At 41.8% G+C, this 21,551-nt stretch overlaps 1 protein-coding gene across 6 annotated transcripts in view; it reads right to left on the reverse strand.

Moving 5' to 3' along the window:
• Positions 1 to 21,551, reverse strand: part of LOC120397230 (macrophage mannose receptor 1-like) — a 58,303-nt gene that overhangs the window by 31,531 nt on the left and 5,221 nt on the right. For 4 of the 6 annotated variants that reach the window (XM_039522925.1, XM_039522927.1, XM_039522923.1 and 1 more), the window contains exons 2-11: positions 19,055 to 19,456; positions 18,005 to 18,178; positions 15,982 to 16,146; positions 15,238 to 15,351; positions 13,540 to 13,686; positions 11,444 to 11,626; positions 10,812 to 10,999; positions 10,264 to 10,377; positions 3,970 to 4,085; positions 2,823 to 2,971 (exon numbers count right to left, since the gene is read on the reverse strand). In XM_039522925.1, coding sequence (XP_039378859.1) covers positions 2,823 to 2,971; positions 3,970 to 4,085; positions 10,264 to 10,377; positions 10,812 to 10,999; positions 11,444 to 11,626; positions 13,540 to 13,686; positions 15,238 to 15,351; positions 15,982 to 16,146; positions 18,005 to 18,178; positions 19,055 to 19,456 — 1,752 coding nt within the window. The remainder of the gene's footprint in view (positions 1 to 2,822; positions 2,972 to 3,969; positions 4,086 to 10,263; positions 10,378 to 10,811; positions 11,000 to 11,443; positions 11,627 to 13,539; positions 13,687 to 15,237; positions 15,352 to 15,981; positions 16,147 to 18,004; positions 18,179 to 19,054; positions 19,457 to 21,551) is intronic. The other 2 variants (XM_039522926.1, XM_039522924.1) reach the window with 1 other exon arrangement.

Genomic DNA, 21,551 nt, shown 5'->3' on the forward strand with positions numbered 1-21,551 from the left:
AATGAGACACGGGCTACACAGACCTGGAGCCTGATTCTTTGCAGTGGTGCAAAAATAAGTGAAAAGCGAACGGAAAAGGCTACCAGATCAGAATGACAGTATTTACACCCACTTGACCCTGATGTAAATGGCTATACATTGGGCAGGCCAAAGGAGGATCAGGCCCTAGTACTTAGTGGTCTGTGATACTTGCCCATAAACAACAATAGCAAATTTCGGGATTCTGATCCTATGTTTTGGCTTTTTTGTCTTGGTGGGTTAAAAGCTGACTAAACGGATATAAACAGCAGATCACTCATGACATCTTTCATAGTGGTACCAAGCTGGCAATAGAGTCATTTGTGACAGATTTGGAACTGCTCTGTAGTGCTTTGTGAATAATATATATTGGCCTCGTTTTTGGGATGTTAACTATATGAATAGTTAACTCAGTAGTGGGCTGTCTTGGAAAACAGGCAGGAAAGAAAAGAATGACTCAAGCTAGCCACTTCTCAGGAAACATTCAAGAGTTGTTAAGAGACAATGCCACAACTGTTAGCTTGGATGGTTTGACCTCCTCTTCAGCCAACCTGCAAAATGGTTTGGACCAGGAAGGGTGAAAGTCTGGCAACATAGAAGAACAAAAGAACTATAGCCAAGTTAAAAGAGGGTCACACTCTCAAGGCAATAGTTAATTGAAGGGAACCAGACTGAGACATAATAAACTGTTGGGTGAGCTGAAAGAAGTTAGGCCTGCATAGGTCTAACATCAGGGTCTAAGACAAGACATTTATGATAGATATACATGAAGACTGTTTGTTGTTTTAAAATCCTTTTTTCTTTAAAGACGCTTTGTTCCTACAATGTTCAAATCAACACTTTTTTAAAAAAGAAGGCTGTCTGAGCTATAGTAGAGTAAATAATTAATGGAAAAAAATCACTTCCATTTAAACTTACATGATCTTTTTTTCATTTTTTTTCTCCCCGAAATGAAAAGGATGGGAAAAAAATGATTTTGAGTTGAAAGAAACATTTCCTTCAATTTGAAATGCTTTTTTTTCTGTTTTACCTTTTGTTTTGGGTGTCTTTTCATCCACACTTTAAAAAGAAAAAAAAAACCACCTAATTTTCAAAATGAAACTCTGCTTCTGAATGAAAAGTCAAAATACTTTGTTTTGAAATGGCCAAATAGTTTGGATAACCCCCAAAATGCATGTTTGGCAAATTTTCTATTTCCCTCCAATATTTGCCCAGCTCTAATCTGATCTCTGTATACCACTGGTCACAAACTCCTCAATGGAAGAACTGCAGGTGCCCAAACTCAGCCAGATCTGCAGGGTAATAGCAGTTGATACACAGGGTCCTGTAGCCCAGGATCAGCCAAAGAATGGGAGAATTGTGAAATTCTACCCTGGAATAGGTAAAGGCATGTGACCTAATACCTGAGCAGGAGCACTCAGAGAAACCATAAAGGGCACAGAGATGCAGCTACCACTGTAATCGTGGCAACATTCACTAAAGATGTATTTGAGAGTCACTAACCAGTCTATACATCACCCCTGCTGAAGAATGAAATTTCACTGGAATTTCAAAATTCAGCCTTTAAAAAATGGATTCAAGCCATGGGGCTCCTCTGCATGGTATAGCAATACACTCTGGTCTTAATTCTAATGCGCACCAACACGTTGCACACTAACAGGCCCACGTAGACCCTGTTGGCATGCACTAAAAGTTCTCTAATACACATTAATGAAGTAAGATTGAAACAGTACTACAATGACCTGCACTAAGGAACTTTTAGTGCATGCCAGCAGAGTCGACACGAGCCACTTAGTGTGCCCCATGCTCCTGCGTGTAACAGGGTACACTGGCCCTTTAAGAGTAGAGGGGATCCAGAAGACTCTGTTCCAGGGACTTGGAATGAACAAAGGCTGAGGAAATGGCCTGGTAGTGGAAGAGAGGAAGCAGTCCCAGGGAATAAGGAGTTGGATACAGGGAAAACCCCAGGACACTGCTCTGTTAAGGGCCCAGTATTGGGAGCCATGGAATGTAGGGTAGGGCAGGGCTCCCCTCTCTTTCAGCCAATTTGGAGGAGCTCTCTGGAGCAGGACAGTAAATTGATTGCCTTCTTCCTTGGAATGGGGGGGAGGGGAGGAGGGATGCTGGCAAGAGAAGAAGCCAGAGCCAGAAAGCTGAACTCCGGGGCTATGAGAAGCAACCCTGTGAAGAGTGGGCTGTGGCAGGAAAAGAGCTCTGTGTGGATGGTAGAAGAGCCAGAGATAAGTGTGACCCTTTGGATTGCAGTGATGGGACTTTATGGGCAGGACTGTTTATGGGCATTAAACCAACTCCAAGTGGAGGGTAGTAGGATTTATAAGGAAGGCTGCGGGGCAGGGGCGGCTCCAGGCACCAGCACGCCAAGCGCGTGCCTGGGGCGGCAAGCCACGGGGGGCACTCTGCCGGTCGCCGCGAGGGCGGCAGGCAGGTTGCCTTCACCGGCATGCCTGTGGAGGGTCCGCTGGTCCTGCGGCTTTGGCAGACCTCCCGCAGGCGTGCCGCCGAATCCGTGGGACCGGGGACCTCCTGCAGGCAAGCCGCTGAAGGCAGCCTGCCTGCCGTGCTTGGGGCGGCAAAATACCTAGAGCCGACCCTACTGTGGGGAGTCTAAGTGGCCCAGTAGGGGGACGAACAAGGGGAAGCCACTGTAATGGGCACTATGACCAAGAGAGACTGCTCAGGAAGTGGCAGCCCTGTTGCAATGTGCATTAGAATTCATACACCTGTGGGGTGTGTTGCTGCACAAAGTAGACAAGCCAATGGAAAATACCTATGACAAAACATACCAGGCATTGCTGAATTCCAGTGAGTGAACAGAACTTCTTCACCGTCGGTCCACTTGAAAGTCCCTTGTTTCTCTACATCTGAAAGACCGATCCAAAAATATTTTTCAGGCCTCAGCCCAATCAGACTAGTTAGATAGGCTTGCTCATATCTGTAAAGAGAGGAAGTGGCTAACTGAGATTAAACCTAATTTTCTCATAGTTTGTAATGTCCACAAATGACTGAGATTTCAAAAGCTTACCAAGTGCTGGCACAGGTATATTTCCTCTCTGCTGCGAGGCACCATCCCCTTTCTATAGCTGCATTAATGGTGTTTCAGTCTTCAGTGTCCTTTACTATAGTATATCCCTCTTTCACTTTCTCCATTCTCCCAGACCCTTTCAAACTATCCCCTTTGAGCCCTTTCTTTCATCCAGGATCGCTGTCTCTCACCAGCAGGTCCTTCATTTGCTCCCAGCTCTCATTCTGACTTTTTCGTGTTTTTCTCTTTCTGCTTATTTTCCCCACTTTGTTCTTCATTATCATGCCATCATCTCATGCTGACACCGCCCTAAAAGCCCTCCTAGGCTTTGATTTAATTTACCAACTTGCATTTGGGTTGGTTTTTTTTTTGCATCTGAATAATCCTTGTATTGCTAACTCTTTGATAAGGACCTAGCACACCAAGCTATTGTGATACACTCATAAAATTTAGTTTCAGTAACATTTGTTTTTACGTGAAAATGCCTCTCTGAGTTACATAGTTTGTAGCATGAGTAACTGCTGTACTGAACACTAGCTCTTATAAAGCAGAGACAGCCATGGCAGGGGGTGAGATCTGGTAAAGCGGAAATGCGATTTTTTTCCAAAACAAAAATGTTTTTTTTCTTCTCAAATGTAATTTTGTAGCGCTACAGATGCAAATGGCTTTACTTTCTACCTGTTTGGAGAACTGTCAAAAGTGAACATATCAAAATATAATAGTTAGTCTGAAAAAAACATGTATTTTCTGAGTAACTTCTCATGAAATAGAACATTTTTTGTATTGATTCAAACTTTTTATATTTATCTGTTTTAACTCTGGAATTTTTTTTTTAAAAGTTCTTAAGTATTTTAGAAAGTTCTAAGATTATTCCATCAAAAGCACAAATTTAAAAGTGTTTTTCATACCTGTCTCCAACAGTTGTTAGATAACCTTTACTCCTTTCACAGGTTTTCTTTGCCTCTGAAAATGTTACAAATGTATGTCCAATCAAGTAACAGTAAAAACCATGTCTTTCCCAGCCCTGTCAACATCAATCAGGAATGACCATGAATTAGTAATAGATTGTGATATAATATATTGACTATACTCTGCCCTTGCAAAATGATATATTAATTTGGAATCCAATAATAAACTCACAAAAGTAACTAAGCCTAAGTAAACATCCACAAACCTACAAATCAAAGTGATGATGCATTATCCTCTTTTGACACTTAACAGCTGATAAATAGGTGTTACTGTAGTTAAAAAAATTATAACCATACAGAACAGAGAATTTATTCAACAATAGAACAAATTAATTAATTAATGAATCAATGTCCTTGATCAAAATAGAAGATGGGAGTATTTGTTTTGTAGTGCTGATATAGTTGATGTGGAAAGAACAGAAATTCAAAACAAATGGGAATATTTGATTAGGGTTTCCTCTGTCTATTTAATTAAGTTTTGTTGACAAATCTGTGGAGGTGTTCACACAACAATGCTCCTGCTGCCAATTTAACTCTCCTGCTACGCCGACATCATAAAACCATCTCGACAAGCTGCATAGAGCTTTTTGCAACAAAATTAGAGCAAGGCAGTGTCAGATTGCTCGTGTTATGGATAAGAAGTTGGCGCCTATTGCCCTGCCGCTATTAGGGAATCCAGTTACCACAAAGCCATCCACTTTTTCTAGCACATTGCACAGTGTCCCTGACCTTCATAGCAGGAGGCGATTAATGGCCCTGCACACTTGAATCACTGCAACCCCCACAGTGGACTTCCCAACTCCGAACTGATTAATGACTAATTGGTAGCAGCCGGGAGTTGCCAGCTTCCACACAGCGATCGCCACATGCTTTTCCACTGTTAGGACAGCTTTCATTTTGGTGTTTTGGCACCGCAGGGTCAGGACGAGCTCCACACAGAGTTGAAGGAAGGTGGCTGTGTGCATACCAAAGTTCTGCAGCCACTGCTTGTCATCCCGTACCTGCATCACACTCTGGGTATGGCTACACTTGCGAGTTGCAGCACTGGTGGAGGCTTTCCAGCGCTGCAATTAGTAAGTGTCCACACCTGCAGGGCACATCCAGCGCTGCAACTCCCTGGCTGCAGCGCTGGCCGTACACCTGGCTCAGCATGGGGAATAAAGATTGCAGCGCTGGTGCTGCAGCGCTGGTCATCAAGTGTGGCCACACACCAGCGCTGTTATTGGCCTCCAGGGTATTAGCAGATATCCCAGAATGCTTTTATAAATTACTCTCTTTGTTTTGTTATGCAGCCTCTCTTTGTTTTGTTGTGAACTCGTAGCTCCGTAGCTCCGTTGATCCCGGAGCTGCTTATCTACAAACACAGCTCCTGTTTGCTGTGATCAATCTGTGAACAATCAAATGAGATAGTGAGGCAGGCAGGGAGTGAGTGTTTGCTTGACAGAAACGGGGCAGAGGGGAGAGAGGGAGTCCGTTGGCTGCAGGCCATTTGCAGTTAAGAGTTAAGGGTAAGGGATCGGGAACATGTTCTGATTTTTCAAGGCAGGAAGGTAACACACAGTGTTGGCTCCAAAAATCCACTCTCTCTCTCGCCCGCTCCCTGTCACACTACGCCCCACCCCAGCCCCCTCTTTTGAAAAGCACGTTGCTGCCACTTGAATGCTGGGATAGCTGCCCATAATGCATCACTCCCAACAGCGCTGCAAATGCTGCAAATGTGGCCACACACCAGCACTGGCCCTGCACAGCTGGACGACCAGCGCTGCAACTACCAGCACTGCAGATTTGTAAGTGTAGCCATACCCTCTGATCCCACCATTCAGTGCTTGTTTCCTGAACCCAATAGCAACAGTCCACCATGTGCAGCACTGTGAATGCAAACATCAATCTTGAATTGTTTCTGTCCATAGCACACAGCACGGCAGGCAGCATGGATTCCTGTTCAGATTTTCAGCTCATATAATACAACAGGATCAGCTCTGTTATGTTCAAAATGCTTATCACAAGACTGGTGAGCAGGGCATGGTCCATACTTTCAGTCAGACATGGGGGGCACAAATTTTACAGTCACAGCTGAAAAATGGCAGGAAATGCAGTCAGAAGCCCTTGGAATTATGGGATAGAGAAAACTGCATCATGGGGTGCTGAGCCCACCCCCATGATACACTGTGATCCATTCCCAGAAATTCTACCAGGAGAAGGTGGCAATTTGCAGAGTGGGCTAGCTTCCCATGGTGCACTGCTCTCTCTGTTGGTGCTAAAGCACCAACTGTGGATATGCTCTGCCAACACTAGGAGCATTGTGTGAACTTGCAGAAGTGATGTAATTACAGTGATTTATGATCATTGACATAACTTAAGTCGACTTAACTCTGTAGGTAGACCTGGCCTAAGAGAGACAAGGTAGGTGAGGTAATATTTTCTATTGGATCAACTTCTGTTGGTGAGAAAGACAACTTTTGAGCTACACAAGTAAGCAGGGTTTGAATGAATACTTCCCTGACAGATAGCTGGGAGGGAGAATGACTTGGGTGTGTTAATGTAAATACAGTTTGGTCCTGCTCTGCTTAGATATTCAGCAGATAGAGTGGTGTCAAAGTGATCAACTTTGGATGGGGTTGGGTTACAAATCACCTTAGTTCTGAATGCAGGGATAGTGAAATATGGTTACCAATGTTGCAATTATTGTAGGAATACAGGGAACCAGGACTGTGCTTAACCTGTCCCAGATGAGGGGGCCATCAGTTGAAAGAATCTTGATAAGCCAGAGGCTCAAAAGTCAGAGCCCTGTGAAAGTAAGAGGAGTGGGAACAGGTATCCCCAGCCAGGAGGCGGCACCCCTTTGTTATGTTAAATGCCCTATCAGAGCTGAAATCTGTGTTTCTGCCCAGCCTGCAAAGAGCCAAAAATCACTAATGACTGATGTGCAGAGGTCACATCAGAAAGGCAGGTAGCAGCAGAAGGCGACTGACAATCAGCTGGTGAATGAGTGGCTGATGCCGCAGAGTGGAGAGGTACAGCCAGAGCAGTGAGCCAGCCACCAGCAGGGCAGCTGATGGAGACGCGCGGTGACAGCAGTGAGCAGGTGGCAGGCAGGGTGGCTGTCAGAGAAGGATGGTGAGCAAGTGCCTGAGCAGTGGAGCGAGTAAGGTACCTCTTTAGCCCACCCAGGCAGGGGGAGGTGAACTCTGCAGATGCACCTCTGAACTCTGGGTCTGCACTGACCAAGGACAGTAACCGTGAGTGGGGTGCAGAGAAGGATTGGGCATGTGAAAGGGACTTTTGGGTTGCTGGACTTAAGAACCTGAGGGGAAAAGGACACTGCACAACCTACGTGGAGGTGGGTCTTTTACTCATGGTTTATGTTTATGAACCCTGTTTTTGGAGTTTTCCCAAATTAATGTCGAGTTACTTCCCTCCTTTTATTAAAAGTTTCTTTTCTACACTCAGACTGTGTGCTTGTGAGCGCAGAAGCATTGCCTTTCAGAGGCACCCAGGGGTGGTGTGTAAATTTCCCAGGCTACTGGGTGGGGGCTCGAGCTGGGTCTGTGTTGTATCAATGGAAAGGAACCCCTAGATATTGAACCCAGCCCTGGTTGCTGCTGGCTTCATCTGGCAGAAGGGTTACACACAAATCTCTTCCTTGGGGCTGGAAAAGGTACTCAGAGTGCCACAACTGAATACAAGGTTGAACAGATAGTTCAACATAAGTAGTTAACACATACTCTACGGAACCATTCAAGGCGAAGTGGCCCATTAACATCACCAAACTCATCGGACAAAAAGGCACAATTTAGTTCAAATGGTTTAAAAAAAATTGAAAAATTGAAAAACCAAAAGGGATACATACAGGAAATGGAAGGAGGGGCACATCACCAAGGAAGTGTACATGGGAACAGTGCAATAGTGTAGGGACAAAATCAGGAAAGCCAAGACAAAGAATGAGTTACACCTGCAAGAAATGTTAGAGACAACAAGAAGGGGTTCTTCAAATATGTCAGACAAAAAGAAAGATCCAGGGTGGTGTGGGTCTGCTGCTCAAAGGAGGAGGTGAGCTGGTCAAGATGAAAGGAAGGCAGAGCTGCCCAGTGCCTCCATTTCTTCAGTCTTCTCACAGAAAAGAAGAACATGTACCCAGATGACTAGCAAAGTTACCAGAGACAATAAAGGGGAAGGGATGCAGATCAAAATAAATAAAGAACATGTCTGAAATCTTCTGATCAATTTCAATGACTTCAAATCAGCGGGGCTGGATGCTATTTAACTGAGGTACTGAAATAATTAGCTGAAGGAATCTTAGAGCCACTCGCAATAATATTTACACACTCATGGATGACAGGTGGGGTCCCAGAAGACTGGAGAAGGGCTAACGTAGTGCCCATCTTTAACAAGGGGGAAAAGGAGGAGCTGGGAAACTATAGACCAGTCAGGCTGACTTCAATACCTGGGAACCACTAGAGCACTGTATAAAATATTCAATTTGTGAATACCTGGAGGATAAAGGGGTGATCACTAGCAGCCAGCATGGATTTACCAAGAACAAATTATGCCACTAAATGAGCTTGATTTCCTTCTTTGACAGGGTAACTGATTTGGTAGATAGGGGAATGTGGTGGACATAATATATCTGGACTTCATCAAGGCCGTTGACACAGTCCCACATAACATTCTAATAAGAAAGCAGGAGAAATGTGGGCTCAACAGAACTGTCATTAAGTGGATACATAATCGGTTAAACAACCACAAACAAAGAGTAACTATTAATGGAATGAATCGGATTGGAGGGAGGTCTCAAGTGGGGTTCCACAGGGATCTGTTCTGGGTCTAATGTTGTTTAACATCTTTATTGACTACCTGGATGTAGGAATAGAGAGCACACTGATCAGATTTTCAGATGAAACAAAGCTGGGAGGGTTACCAATACTTTGGAGGATAGAGCTAAAATTCAGAGGGATAAATTGGAGAACTGGACTATAGACAATAAAATGAAATTCAACAAAGAAATAAGGTGCTACAACGTAGGGAAGAAAAACCAAATTCACAAATATAGAGTGGGGGAAAACTGGCTTTGCAGCAGTACAGCTCAGAAGGATCTGGGAGGTGTGGTGGATCACGACCTCCAATGCGATGTTGTAAAAAAAGCAAACGCAATTTTAGGCAAGTCATGGGAGGTGATTGTACCACCCTACTCAGTGCTGGTTAGGCCCCAGCAATACTGTGTCCCATTTTGGTCACCAATGTATAAAAAGGATGTAGAGAAACTGCAAAGGAGCCAGAGATGAGTGACAAAGATGATCACAGGGATGGAATGCTAACCCTGTGACACAGGCTGAATTAACTGGGTATATTTAAGAGCTAAAGAGGGGGGAACATGATAGCAGTCTTCAAATATGTGAAAGTCTGCCATAAAAAAGATGGAGAAAAGTTGTTCTCTTTTGCCATTGAGATCAGGACAAGAGGCAATGGGTTCTTCAAATTATAGCACAGCAGATTTAGATTAACTCTCAGGAAAAACTTCCTAACTGTAAGAACAGTAGGACAATGGAACAGACTGCCTCAGAAATTGTGGAAGCTTCGTCACAGGAGGTTTTCAAAAAGAGGCTGGAGAGCCATCTGTCTTGGATGGCTTAGACACAACAAATCCTGCATCTTGGCAGGGGGTTAGATTAGATGACCATTGCGGTCCCTTCTAATCCTATGATTCTATGATACATTAAGGAAAACAAAAGGAAGGGAAAGAGAGAAGAAAAATAACAACAGGAAACACAGCAAATTGTTTTAAAATGGTTTCATGAATACAGTTCTAGTGCTTAGTCATTTCTAATAATTCAGATTCCCACTGGTAGAACACAGCATCATTTCTGCACCCATTGAGAAAGTGATGTCACATAATTCGGAAATCCCCACACTGTGCTACCCAATAGCTAATTACACAGTGTTGAAATATATGTATACCAACATGAATCGTGTATGCCCAAAGCTACAATACCGGTTTCTGTTTCATTCAGAGAGGGTACTGAGAAAAAATAGAGCTTTTATATATATATATATGGGGGGGTGCATGTGTCTGAAGGAATTCAAATCAAATTTAGTTTAAATGAAGGACCACATTTTTTTCAGATTGAAAATCATCAGCAAATATAAACTAGCAATGTTCTAGTCAAAAATACAAAAATACCATGCTATTTCAAGGGTGATTTTATCTGATCTAAACATAATTTATTTTGTCCTTACCTTCTGGCAGCCAGGATCAATGTGCTTCACTGTTCCAGGAGTGTCTTGCAATGGACTCTTTTTGCAAATGTATCCAAATTTCTTATCACAAACACTGTCTGCCCAGTATCCATCCTGAAGGCAGTTTGGGAAGAAGATTGTCAGTTAAGAGGAACTAAAATTCTTTACACAACTGCTTATTTTCTTTCTTTCTTTCTTTTTGTAACATTCCTTTAAAAGTAAAAAAGAAATATGCTTATTATTTTTCCCTGAAGCTAGTCCATGAATTGATTCATAAAGAAGCTACAGCTGTTGAACTGAGTTGGCCTGAAGCATGGGTGCAGAGTTACAAGGATTGCTGGATATGCTAGAGAAGTAAATGTATTATCATATCTGAATACTGATCTAAATTTCTCTAAAATTTAAAGCATAAATTTGCCGAGCAACTAGAGATATCATCATATGGCATTATTCTAAAACAAGTTCTCCAGTTTTTGGACATCTAATTGAAAATAAAAAACAGAAAGAAAATATGATGTTAATGCATAGATATAATTGCATTATTTCACCTGTCCTTTCATAACAACACAATCTTCTTGTCTGCTGTTTGCAGTGGTTGGTTCTCCATGGAGCCACTTTGTGTATGTCACAGGCATCTTATCACTCCATTCAAAATACATTTGAATCCTGAGGTCATTCAAACCAATCCACAGCTCATCAATTGGCTCTAAGAACATAAATTCGGCTATGTTTTTATCTGCATTGTAATAATAATAATTTTCAGGAGCAGAGTTTATGACGATGAGCTGAAATTGTTACATTGTATTACAAAGCCATTCCAGATAAATTGGCAATGATGTCTACTTAATGTCTATTTCATGTTCATTCAAGAAGAGATAGGAGATACCACCAGGAAAGCAAATCATTCTACTTAGCAGCAGTATCGGCTGCTCCTTTTGTGACCACTGCAGTTCCCCAATGCTGCAGTAACTGGGGGCTGTGATTTCCTTCAAAAGACATGTTGTAAATTAACAGCGATGATAAGTTAGTATCAGTCATCTGGTATCTTTTATGTATATTTATGTGTGTGCTTACCTGTAAATATCCATATAAATTAAATATAAACCATTAAAAAGCTACAACATTTCTAATTTTTAAAATTATCCACATGTGCACATTACTGGATAGTGGAAATACTCACTGTACCCAAGCTGAGACACTATAAAGCTGTGCTCTTCAATGTTGCGGATACTGGCCAGATCACCATCCTTCTTTCTACAGGAAGCCAAGGCTTCTTTCCACACTTTGGGCTCCCTGTGAATCACGTAACAGTGACCTGTGTATGGCAACCAGTCCTCTGGGCATTTACTAGATGCAGAGAGCTCTACAATAAATAAAAATATTTCAGAACAATTCAAGTTAGAGGCTGGAATAAGTGTGGTTAAATTTGAAATTAATTATGCAATTAATTAAAAATAAAAGCAGAGTTAAGATACTGGAAGTATTTTTTTTCTCATTCTGCATATAAATATGTAAGGCTATTAGATCTATCTGCTATGATACACAGAATTTGGGGTAGAAAATATAAACACATTCAACCAAGACAGAAAAAAATGATATCAGTGCCAACTGGACTTCACAGTTTGAAAACATCAACACTGCAAAATGTGCAAATTTGGACAAAATGATGTTTTATAATTCCAGATGTAATATTTTCACATGATGCATTGCATCTAATTATGTTTTGTATATTCTCGCAACAGTAGTGAAGGGTATGCTTATGTTCATTTTGGATGGAATGTGGTTTGCAGGGTGCTTATGCATAGGGAAGCATGCTGTGACTCACCACCCTAGGAACATTCTAGAGAAGGCCAGGGGCAGGGGCGGCTCTAGGCACCAGCAAAACAAGCTGGTGCCTAGGGCGGCAAAATCTAGGGGGCGGCAGGCTGGGCCGGCGGACCTGCCGCAGTCATGCCTGCGGGAGGTCCACCGGAGCCCCGGGACGACCGGACCTGCCGCAGGCATGACTGCGGAGGGGGCGCTCGTCCCGCGGCTCGGCCGGACCCGCGAACCGTCCGCAACCGCGGGAGGTCCAGCCGAGCCACGCGGGACCAGCGGTCCCTCTGCAGTCATGCCCGCGGGAGGTCCGCTGCTCCCGCGGCTCCGGGGCGCCTCCCGCGCATGACTGCTTGGGGCGGCCAAAAAGGTAGAGCCGCCCCTGGCCAGGGGGAGGGGATTGAGCTCAGCATGTGGAATGAGAAACTGTGAACATGTGATAAACAAATCCATTTATGGAAAGGTTAAATCTGATTGGTTAGAGGTTCATGTTATGTAACTTGTTATGTAAGTGCCATATGCTATAAAATAGCAAGGGGAGGGGCTCCTTGCTGGAGGGACTCTGCCTGATTTTTTGTACCAGGGGCTCTCCTTTTGTACATATTGAATAAAGCCTTGTTGAACTGAATCGCATCAAATCGCATCGCATAGAATCGAAGTCCCTTGATTCTACCCAGCATCAGACTCATTGTGAACCACAAAATCCCAACAGTAGCAATTACCTCTCTGTATATGTTTACTTTCTACAACTACATCATAGGTTCTCATTAAACAGTTTGTCAGAGACAGGATAGCTGCCTTTATTTTCTCAGAAAAGTGGTGCTGCAGTAAATCTTTCCCTTTGCCAGTTACAGGTTCTAATACCTAGGGACCAATTCCATTTGACTTTATCAGGAGGTGATATGAGCCCATACTGCAGTCTTTATAGGGCTTCCAGTGATCACCTTGCTGCTTGCTAAGGCCCAGATCCAGTGACCTCTCAAGTCAAGGGGAGTCATTCTTGGAAGTTCAGAACACATTGTAGCAGGTGCTAAACATCCTGAACTCCTATTGGCTTTACGTGGGAAGCACAATCCATTTTACTACTTTGTGAAGTTAAATTATGTCAGGATGTCCATGGTTTGGATGGTCATCTCTGTTTTTATCAATAAAAAAAAATTGTTTAAACTTAGGTGTGATTTGAGTTCTAGAAAAGTTGCCAAAGATTAGACATCCTACTTTAGAAAAATTAAATAATGGTATTATTCCTAGAGTATTTAAAACAGGGGAATGGGTAGAATGGTTTGTTCTGTGCAACCAGCAAAACAGAACATATGTGATTTTTAAAAAGAATTACTCTTGGATGAAGCAAGTTTGTAATTTCATATAAATAAAAATGCATTTCTGTTGCATATCTCTGCAGACCAAATCCATACAATTTAAATAAAAAGCTTTTACTGTAATTTTTATTGACAGACCTACCTGAGGGAAGAGAGAAAGAATCCAAAGTGGAGTTTTCCCTTTTACAAATATAGCCAACTTTCTGATCGCATTCACGGTTTTCCCATTTAGCTCCTTTTCTAGGATTTAGTACTGCACAGATTTTCTCAGGTTCCAGAGAAGGATTTCCTTCAAAAAATTAATTCAAAGCCAATGAAATTCCTCAGAGGCAGTGCAGATCCTCAGATTTATTTTGTATCTTTTCCCATATAGATTATGGACTCAGCATTTCATTGGTATTATTATTTTTATACTGTAGCTAAAGAAATGTGTTCAAAAATAGCTCTTTACTTGACAATGTCCCCTTAAACACTTATGATAAAATATGAATTACATAACATCTGATGTAATATTCAACTGGGGTCAGGTCATACTGATATGACTGCTGAATAGTGAACTTAATGAGACAAATTCTGCCCTCATTTACTCTCATGAAATCTGAGGACACAATTTGGCCCAATATTTTTGTGCACTGCATATTCTCCTATTGATTCTTGTGCATAATTTCAGCTCATGCTAGGAATTATATACATATGTATTGAAAGAAGAATGTACCCCTGTGTTTGAATAATCAGACACTAACAATTAAGAGAAATTGTATGCATTTAAGGGAAACATTCATATTCCTTTTATAAATTCTATTTATCTTTTAGAAAGTAAAAGAAGATAAGTGGAAGATCATATTTGCTAAAATTATTGGACATGAGAATTTTATTACTGACCTATATGACCCATTGTCAAGGGAATGCAGAAACAACCTGGGTGAAGGCGGTAGGAGGCCAAGGCACAAGGCTCCCCTACCTCTTGAATCAACAGGGTGGGACAGGAAGTTTGATGGGACCAGCAGGGAATAGATAAACCCTGGAGTTGTGGGGAAGATAGAGGCAGGCCTGAGTCTGAAGCCGTCCCGCAGTCACGGTGTCAGGAAAGGTAGGTAGCCATATACCCCAACACCAAAGGAACTTTCAGATTTAAGAAAATGAAATACATTTGCTCAGAAAGCAAATATAATGTTGAATAAAATTGGGGTTTGTGAGGCAGCTGAGAGCATAACAGGAATTTTGAATTTGAGCCACCTCATTGTTACTGTGATGACAGTAGAGATTACTTCAGGGCTAGAATGTAAATGCACAGGGACTCAGATGGTCAAAGACTCTTTAGGATATAAAATGAGAAGAAAGTCCCCAAAATAAGGAGGAGAAACTCTGAAAAAGACTAATACCCACTGCCACTGAGAACGGACACTTTGAGATGCTCTCAGATGGAGATGGTGAAGTTTAAGGGGCATCAAGAGAATGTTAGATGTCTTAATTGACTCAACATTACCTCTAAATACATGCCTTATACAACCCAGCTGTTACCCAGACAGAGGTTCTGTAGGATTTTATTGCATTTTACTTTTGATATATGATTTTCTCTTACTTTTCTAATGAACTTGGTTTCCTTAAGATGATAATTTCTGTTTTGTTTTTGTTTTTTTATTTTCAGATTACATATTAAAGCATAACTCCACTGTCAGATCTTTAAAGTGGAGCTCAGCTCCAATGATGATCTATTCACATGGCTCTCATTACAAATACTATATTTATATGTCGGATAGTACAAAATTGTAACTGAGATCCATTCAACAGTCTAGCTGCAGATTTTCATCCTTAAAACCATTCTAAAAATTACCCATACCTAGATCCCAGTTTAAATATCTGAAAGGACTGCCGCCACTCCATTGCCATCCATAGTTGAAATTCAGACTGTTAAGTCCAATCCACAGAGCAGATCTCATCCTGTCAATCAAATCTAAACCAAAAGAAATTAAAATACATCATCATATATTGCAATAAGCTTTGGCAATGAAAAGCATTAAGTGCTGCAAATAATATTTTTATTACTAAATTCACTAAGTTTTGATGCAAAATCATTCAAAGGCTTAATTCAAACAGAGCCTATATTTATGTGCACAATATTTCTGTGAGCTGCTGACAGGGTTAATCCAGTCAGGTGCTTCATATGAAAGGAAATTCCCAGAATGCTGTATGTATTAGAATTTCTATATGAGGAACAGCTGAATTTCCAGTACTGTAAGCTTATAAATGGCAGTATCTAGTGTAATATGCAACAAAACAGCTCTTCCTTCACTCTTATCATATCAAGGACATTTCCTAAACTACTTTTCTTTGAGGTTGATATCCTTGTATTTACTGCAAAGGGAATTGAATCAGACACTTTCTAAGCCATTTGAATGGTAATCCCACATCACGGTTCAAAAACATCACTTTCTGCGTTTAGGTTTTTTTCCCTATGAGTTATCACATATTGCTAATATTCAAAAGTCTCATTAATTACAATAGATGATTAAACCACTGAAAAGTTAGTGAACCAATATTGAAAAATAACTTGTTTTCACTCAGAATTGCTTCCATAATTCACCTCTCAGATACATTTGCTCATGTATCTCTGTGATACTTAATAATTCTGCATTCTGTTGCTGGCAGCTTTTCCTTGCTTGGTGCCATGTTAGAGCTGATTGGAAATTTATCTGGTAGTGGGTGCCTGTCAAAGGGTCTGTAGTCCAAAATCTGTGAGTTTCATTATCTGCATGAGAGAAGTGGGATGCAATGTTGACATTTATTCTGATTAATACATATAAAATGTATGATAAAATTTAACTGTGAGTGTACTTGTAAAGTTGCACTATTCCAATGGAGAAAACAGAACCCTTTCTTTAAAAGTGGGAGTCTGTTATTTTGTTCCATGGATGAAAGCCTGACCACACTGAAGTCAATGGGATAAGCCACTAATTTCAACGGGGCCAAGATTTCACCTGATATATTCGGTTTCATAGCTCAGACGTGACAATCTTCCAAAGAAAGAAATACAATGGGGCAAATCCTGCTCCTTCCCTCCCTGGCACTACATAGCCCCAGTCATAATAGATTTAACATGGTTCCACAACAAGGGGTAGAGAATAGGTAAGAATTTGGGGTTCCTGCCCACAATATCTACAGTCTCGTACATGATAAAGCTCTTGGGTGGCTCCCTGTGCATTCCCATGCTGCCATATTTGGGAGGTGGGGTTAGGCAGGCCAAGAAAGGATGAGAGTTGACTCAACAGCCATTGCACCCTCAGGAAGGAGTTATTTGTTTCTAGTTTTATGGCCAAATTCAGCACTGGTTAAGGCAGATTCACAGCTGCTTTGCATCACAGGAGTGGCACAGAACAGTCACAGCAAACTGATGAATCTGGTCTTTGACTTTCTCATTCTGAAAAAGCAAGAAAATTAAAAGCAAATGATGACATTGACGCAAGATGAAGGCTGAGATTGCATTTGTATTATTTTCTGTAAATTCAGAGTTAAGCTTCCTAGTGTGACCTCTCTAACCTCATGTGTGTATCCATTTCAATAGGGTCATGAAGCCAGAGAGTTTAGGGCCAGAAGGGACCACTAGATCATCTAGTCTGACCTCTTGTAAATCACAGGCCACCAACACCACCCAGCACCCAAACACTAAGCACAACAATTGAAATCAAATCAAAGTATTACAACCCACAGAAGACTAGACTACTATATGCTACAGGCAAAGAATACGACAGACCGAGGTGCACCAGTGCTGGAGGCCTGTACCCACATGCTGCAAAGATAGGTGAAAAAAACCAAGTGCACTGCCAATCTGACCTGGGGAAAATTCCTTCCTGACCCTACATATGGCTATCAACTGAGTATGTGGCTCTCCAGGAAGATTGTAATGGCCTGATTCTACAACCCTTACTCATGCTGGGTCAGGTCCCGTGGCCCATTCTATTCCCTTTCACCACACAGGAGACTGCTGACATCTTCCAAGGGGATATACATCTAGCATAGCCAGCTCCTATGTCTAGGGTACCCAGATAGCAAGTATGAAAAATCAGGACAGAGGACGGGGAGAAATAGGCACCAATATAAGACAAAGCCCCGAATATCAGGACTGTCCCTATAAAATCGGGACATCTGGTCACCCTTCCTGCAGCTGCAACATAGGGGGCCTGCCAGAGATGGAGAGGAAATATGCTGCTGCTATCCATAGCTGGCAGTAAGGGAAGTAGCCCCTGAGGCAACTGATAGTGGCTGCCTGATTCACTGGTGGTTTTATGCTGACTACAGTAGAATTTAGAGTTGCCTAGAGATACTGCTCAAAACTCTGCAGTTGATAACAGTCCCCAATTAGCCAGAGTTCTTTTTCTATAATTATAGATGCACACAGGTAACATTTTATATGGCTGCCTCTACTGCACTAGATTTCACATTATTGCTCTGTACGAAATGTTATAGGGTGGAGATAGAGGATGATGCAAAATAAATCACTTCAAGTTTCTGCCTTGTGAACATGACACTGTCAGTGACATTTCAGCAGGGTTGTTCTGTTTCCTAAATATCGTGCTATTATATATTCTAAATCAACATTCAGAACTTACATTTTAACGGGCAAAATCCATACAATTGGTCTGTGTCAAAGTCTGCTGTTGTTCCACACCAGAGCAAGCCATCTGACCTGGCAGCATCTGTACACTCAGCGTACCATTTACCACTCAGCTTGAAAGGGAATACACAGGGTGCCCCATTGGCATTTCCTAGCAATGTAAACAAATCTGAGGATACAAAATGATAGAAGTCAGTATAGAAATAGTAATAAAAATAAGGAAGCTTGAGGTGCCCAACTCTCTAATCCTCTGTATCCCACGTGGGAGGGCCACTGCATGCATGGTCACTGATGGCCAACTGTTACTCTCAGAGCAGCATAAGACAGCCAAGGAAACACTGTGTGACTTACACATTTGGTCAGTATTATCATTAGCTGTGGCAGCTGGAAATTGAACTTTCAGAACTCATGCTCATGAGCTGGTGGAAGCACCTAGTTATTTTCACTAAATTCGTTTTAAGATACATTTCTTTGAATGGAAAAAAAAGTGTTCCTGGTATAGCTTCATTTTTAACAATTGTTTATTTTTAAGTAAATATCTTTTCAGTTCACTTTTAAAAGGACTTTTCATCTTCTAAAGTCACTTAGAGCATTTGGAGGAACTGTACACAGAATTGATTTTCTTTTCTGATATTAATGGGCCATCAAAGTTGAAGTGTAAAGTAAGCAGAGATAAATTTGTGCCTCTCATCCAGGAACTACAATGTACTTTACTAGCACATATACTGCAGCTGACTAGACTAACAGTTACATTTAATAATTAAAAATAATGTAATTCCATTTTTGTTTTACAAATAAGACAACAAATGTTACACTTTTTTCCTTCATGGTGCTGAATAAATCATATCATAATATGATTCGTGTGTAAAGTGAAGAGTGTGTTTGTAGGGTTGGGATGTATAAGCCCGGTCATGCTCTGCCATAGTCTCATATGAGAACTGAGCATGGCTGATTATACAATCAGATGAATATACATCAAATTACTCTAACACATACACAAATAAATTAGTTCAGAACAATAAAAAGATTAATTTTCAGACTTTACCTTCATAGCCCTGAGAGCACAAATCATCTGTGGTTCCATAGATCTTCCACTTACTCCTCACACCTGATTCCTTCTGCAGCATAACATTTCCTTCTTCTCTGCTGCCAGAGTTAAAAAACAAATCTTCTCCTTGGATTGCAAGAAGGGTTTCATTTCTGCATTCCCAGTGTTGGAGTTCACTTGTCTTGTTACAAGGATACAGAGTGATCATCACCTGGTCTTTCTTTGAAGGCACTCCCAAGCATAGCCTCAATGCTACACTCAGAAGCTGGTGATCAGAGACCCACCTGAATTTTTGTGACTCAGTGTCCTGGTTGCAAGTGGCAGTTGTGACGGAGTTAGAACTCTGAGCTTGTACACAGTGCTTGAGGTCTTTATTATATATTAAAAATATTTCATTATCTGCAAAACAAAATGAGAATAATTAATGTATTTGGGTTGGAGAGAGGTTGAGAGGAAAACAGTGAGCTGATGTGAGGTGTTGTTTTATTGAATCAAGAATGGGCCTTTTACTCATGGCAAGTGATTGTGGGTTCAAGTCCCACTTAGAGCGACAGAGGCAGTATCTTCAGGAGCCCTAGTAAGTAGGAAGGAAAAAAAAATCAGGTGTGACTTGTGCATACACAACACAAAGAGACAATCAAGCAAAGAAGAAATGTAAGATTTTATATTATACCTCATTTTAACAAAGCAATAATTATAATGGAACTTTCTTTTTTCCTTTAACTTTGTCCCAAAACCACATTTCTTCCAAGAAGTTTTTTCTGATTGCACTAAATGGCCCAATAACAACGATGTGGGTGAAACAAACTTCTTCCAAGAAACTTTTCTGGATGCACTAAATGCCTCAATAATAACTATGTGGGTGAAACCACACAATCACCCTGCTCTTGAATGCACTCACAAAGGAAAATGATAAAATGATAAAAGATAAATCACCTGTGGGTGAACACTTTTCACAGAATGATCATGCTATATCATACCTATCAGACCTCATCCTCAAAGGAAACCCAAAGTGGGTCCAATAAAAGACGTTACCTCGCCCAGCTTGTCTCACTAATATCCTGGGACTGACATGGTTACAACTACACTGCGTACAAAACTAATAGCTTGTTATCCAATGTTTCATTAGTGCAGTTACAGTAAGAGATATGATGGGATAGCCTAATTTTGGCAATTAATTTGGCAATTGATCTTTGATTATCAGCAGGTAAGTATGCCCAGTGGTCTGTGATGGGATGTCAGATGGGGTGGGATCTGAGTTACTACAGAGAATTCTTTCCTGGGTGCTGGCTGGTGAGTCTTGCCCACATGCTCAGGGTTTAACTGATCGCCCTATTTGGGGTCGGGAAGGAATTTTCCTCCAGGGCAGATTGGCAGAGGCCCTGGAGGTTTTTCGCCTTCCTCTGCAGCATGGGGCACGGGTCACTTTCTGGAGGATTCTCTGCAGCTTGAGGTCTTCAAACCGCAATTTGGGGACTTCAATAACTCAGACATAGGCTAGGGGTTTGTTATAGAAGTGGATGGGTGGGATTCTGTGGCCTGCATTGTGCAGGAGGTCAGACTAGATGATCATAATGGTCCCTTCTGACCTTAAAGTCTATGAGTCTAATATAACTTATACAATCAGCTGATAGGCAAATTCCACTACAGCAATGAAACACAGAATGTGGAAGTATGCAATATTACAATTAACATAAATAGGGAAGGCTAGAACTGGCATTTCCTCTATAGAAGTACCTATGTTCCAGCTCCCTAAGCCTTCTAGCTCTGGGGCTTACACAAGTGTTGAAGGAGCTCATGTGTAGCATTTTATACAAATTATTTAATGAGCTAATTTTTATATTGTAAATAATTTGCTTATAACCATAAATCTCATCTTATGGTCAACACACCCTGCTCCAAGCTATGGCAAGGATAGGACACAGGTGCAGGATATAGTGTTAGACAGGAGACTGGGGTACCTGGGTGTTCTTTGGGTGTAAACAGAGTGCTGTTGGGCGACAGCTGGGTGTTAGGGTTTTCAGGTGAGTGTGTGCTACCTGGGAGGGTAGCTAAGGTGTTACTGGAGGGCTATGGTTGCTCGGTGGCTGGTGTGGGGAATTCTTGCTGGATGGCTGTGTCTGGCTGGAGGATCCTGGGAACAGTTCTGAGCTGCTTCACATGTTGGCACCACCTGCTCCTGCTGGCTGTTCTTTCCCTGCTCAGCTCCAACAGGGGGAATTCAGCAACAGAAGAGGCAGAGAGGCTGCTTGGCCTGGCAAAGCAGGTGCCACAGGAGCCCCTTTGTGACAAGGCAGAACAATTACCCACAACCCAGCTGAGGAGGATCCATCTGAACTCCGAGAATGAGTGACAAGGCTGCCAAGAGGCTGAGCATCAGCTGAGGAAGCTTTTTCCTCATTTATTTGTTGTCATTGTGTATTCCTGTGTGGTCAGTGCCAGGGGCCTCTTACTTTATTCTTCTCAGTGGAGGCTAAGAAGTCAAATTGTTTTT

The sequence above is a fragment of the Mauremys reevesii genome, linkage group 2 (assembly GCF_016161935.1).
Source record: "Mauremys reevesii isolate NIE-2019 linkage group 2, ASM1616193v1, whole genome shotgun sequence".
NCBI classification, from domain to species: domain Eukaryota; kingdom Metazoa; phylum Chordata; order Testudines; family Geoemydidae; genus Mauremys; species Mauremys reevesii.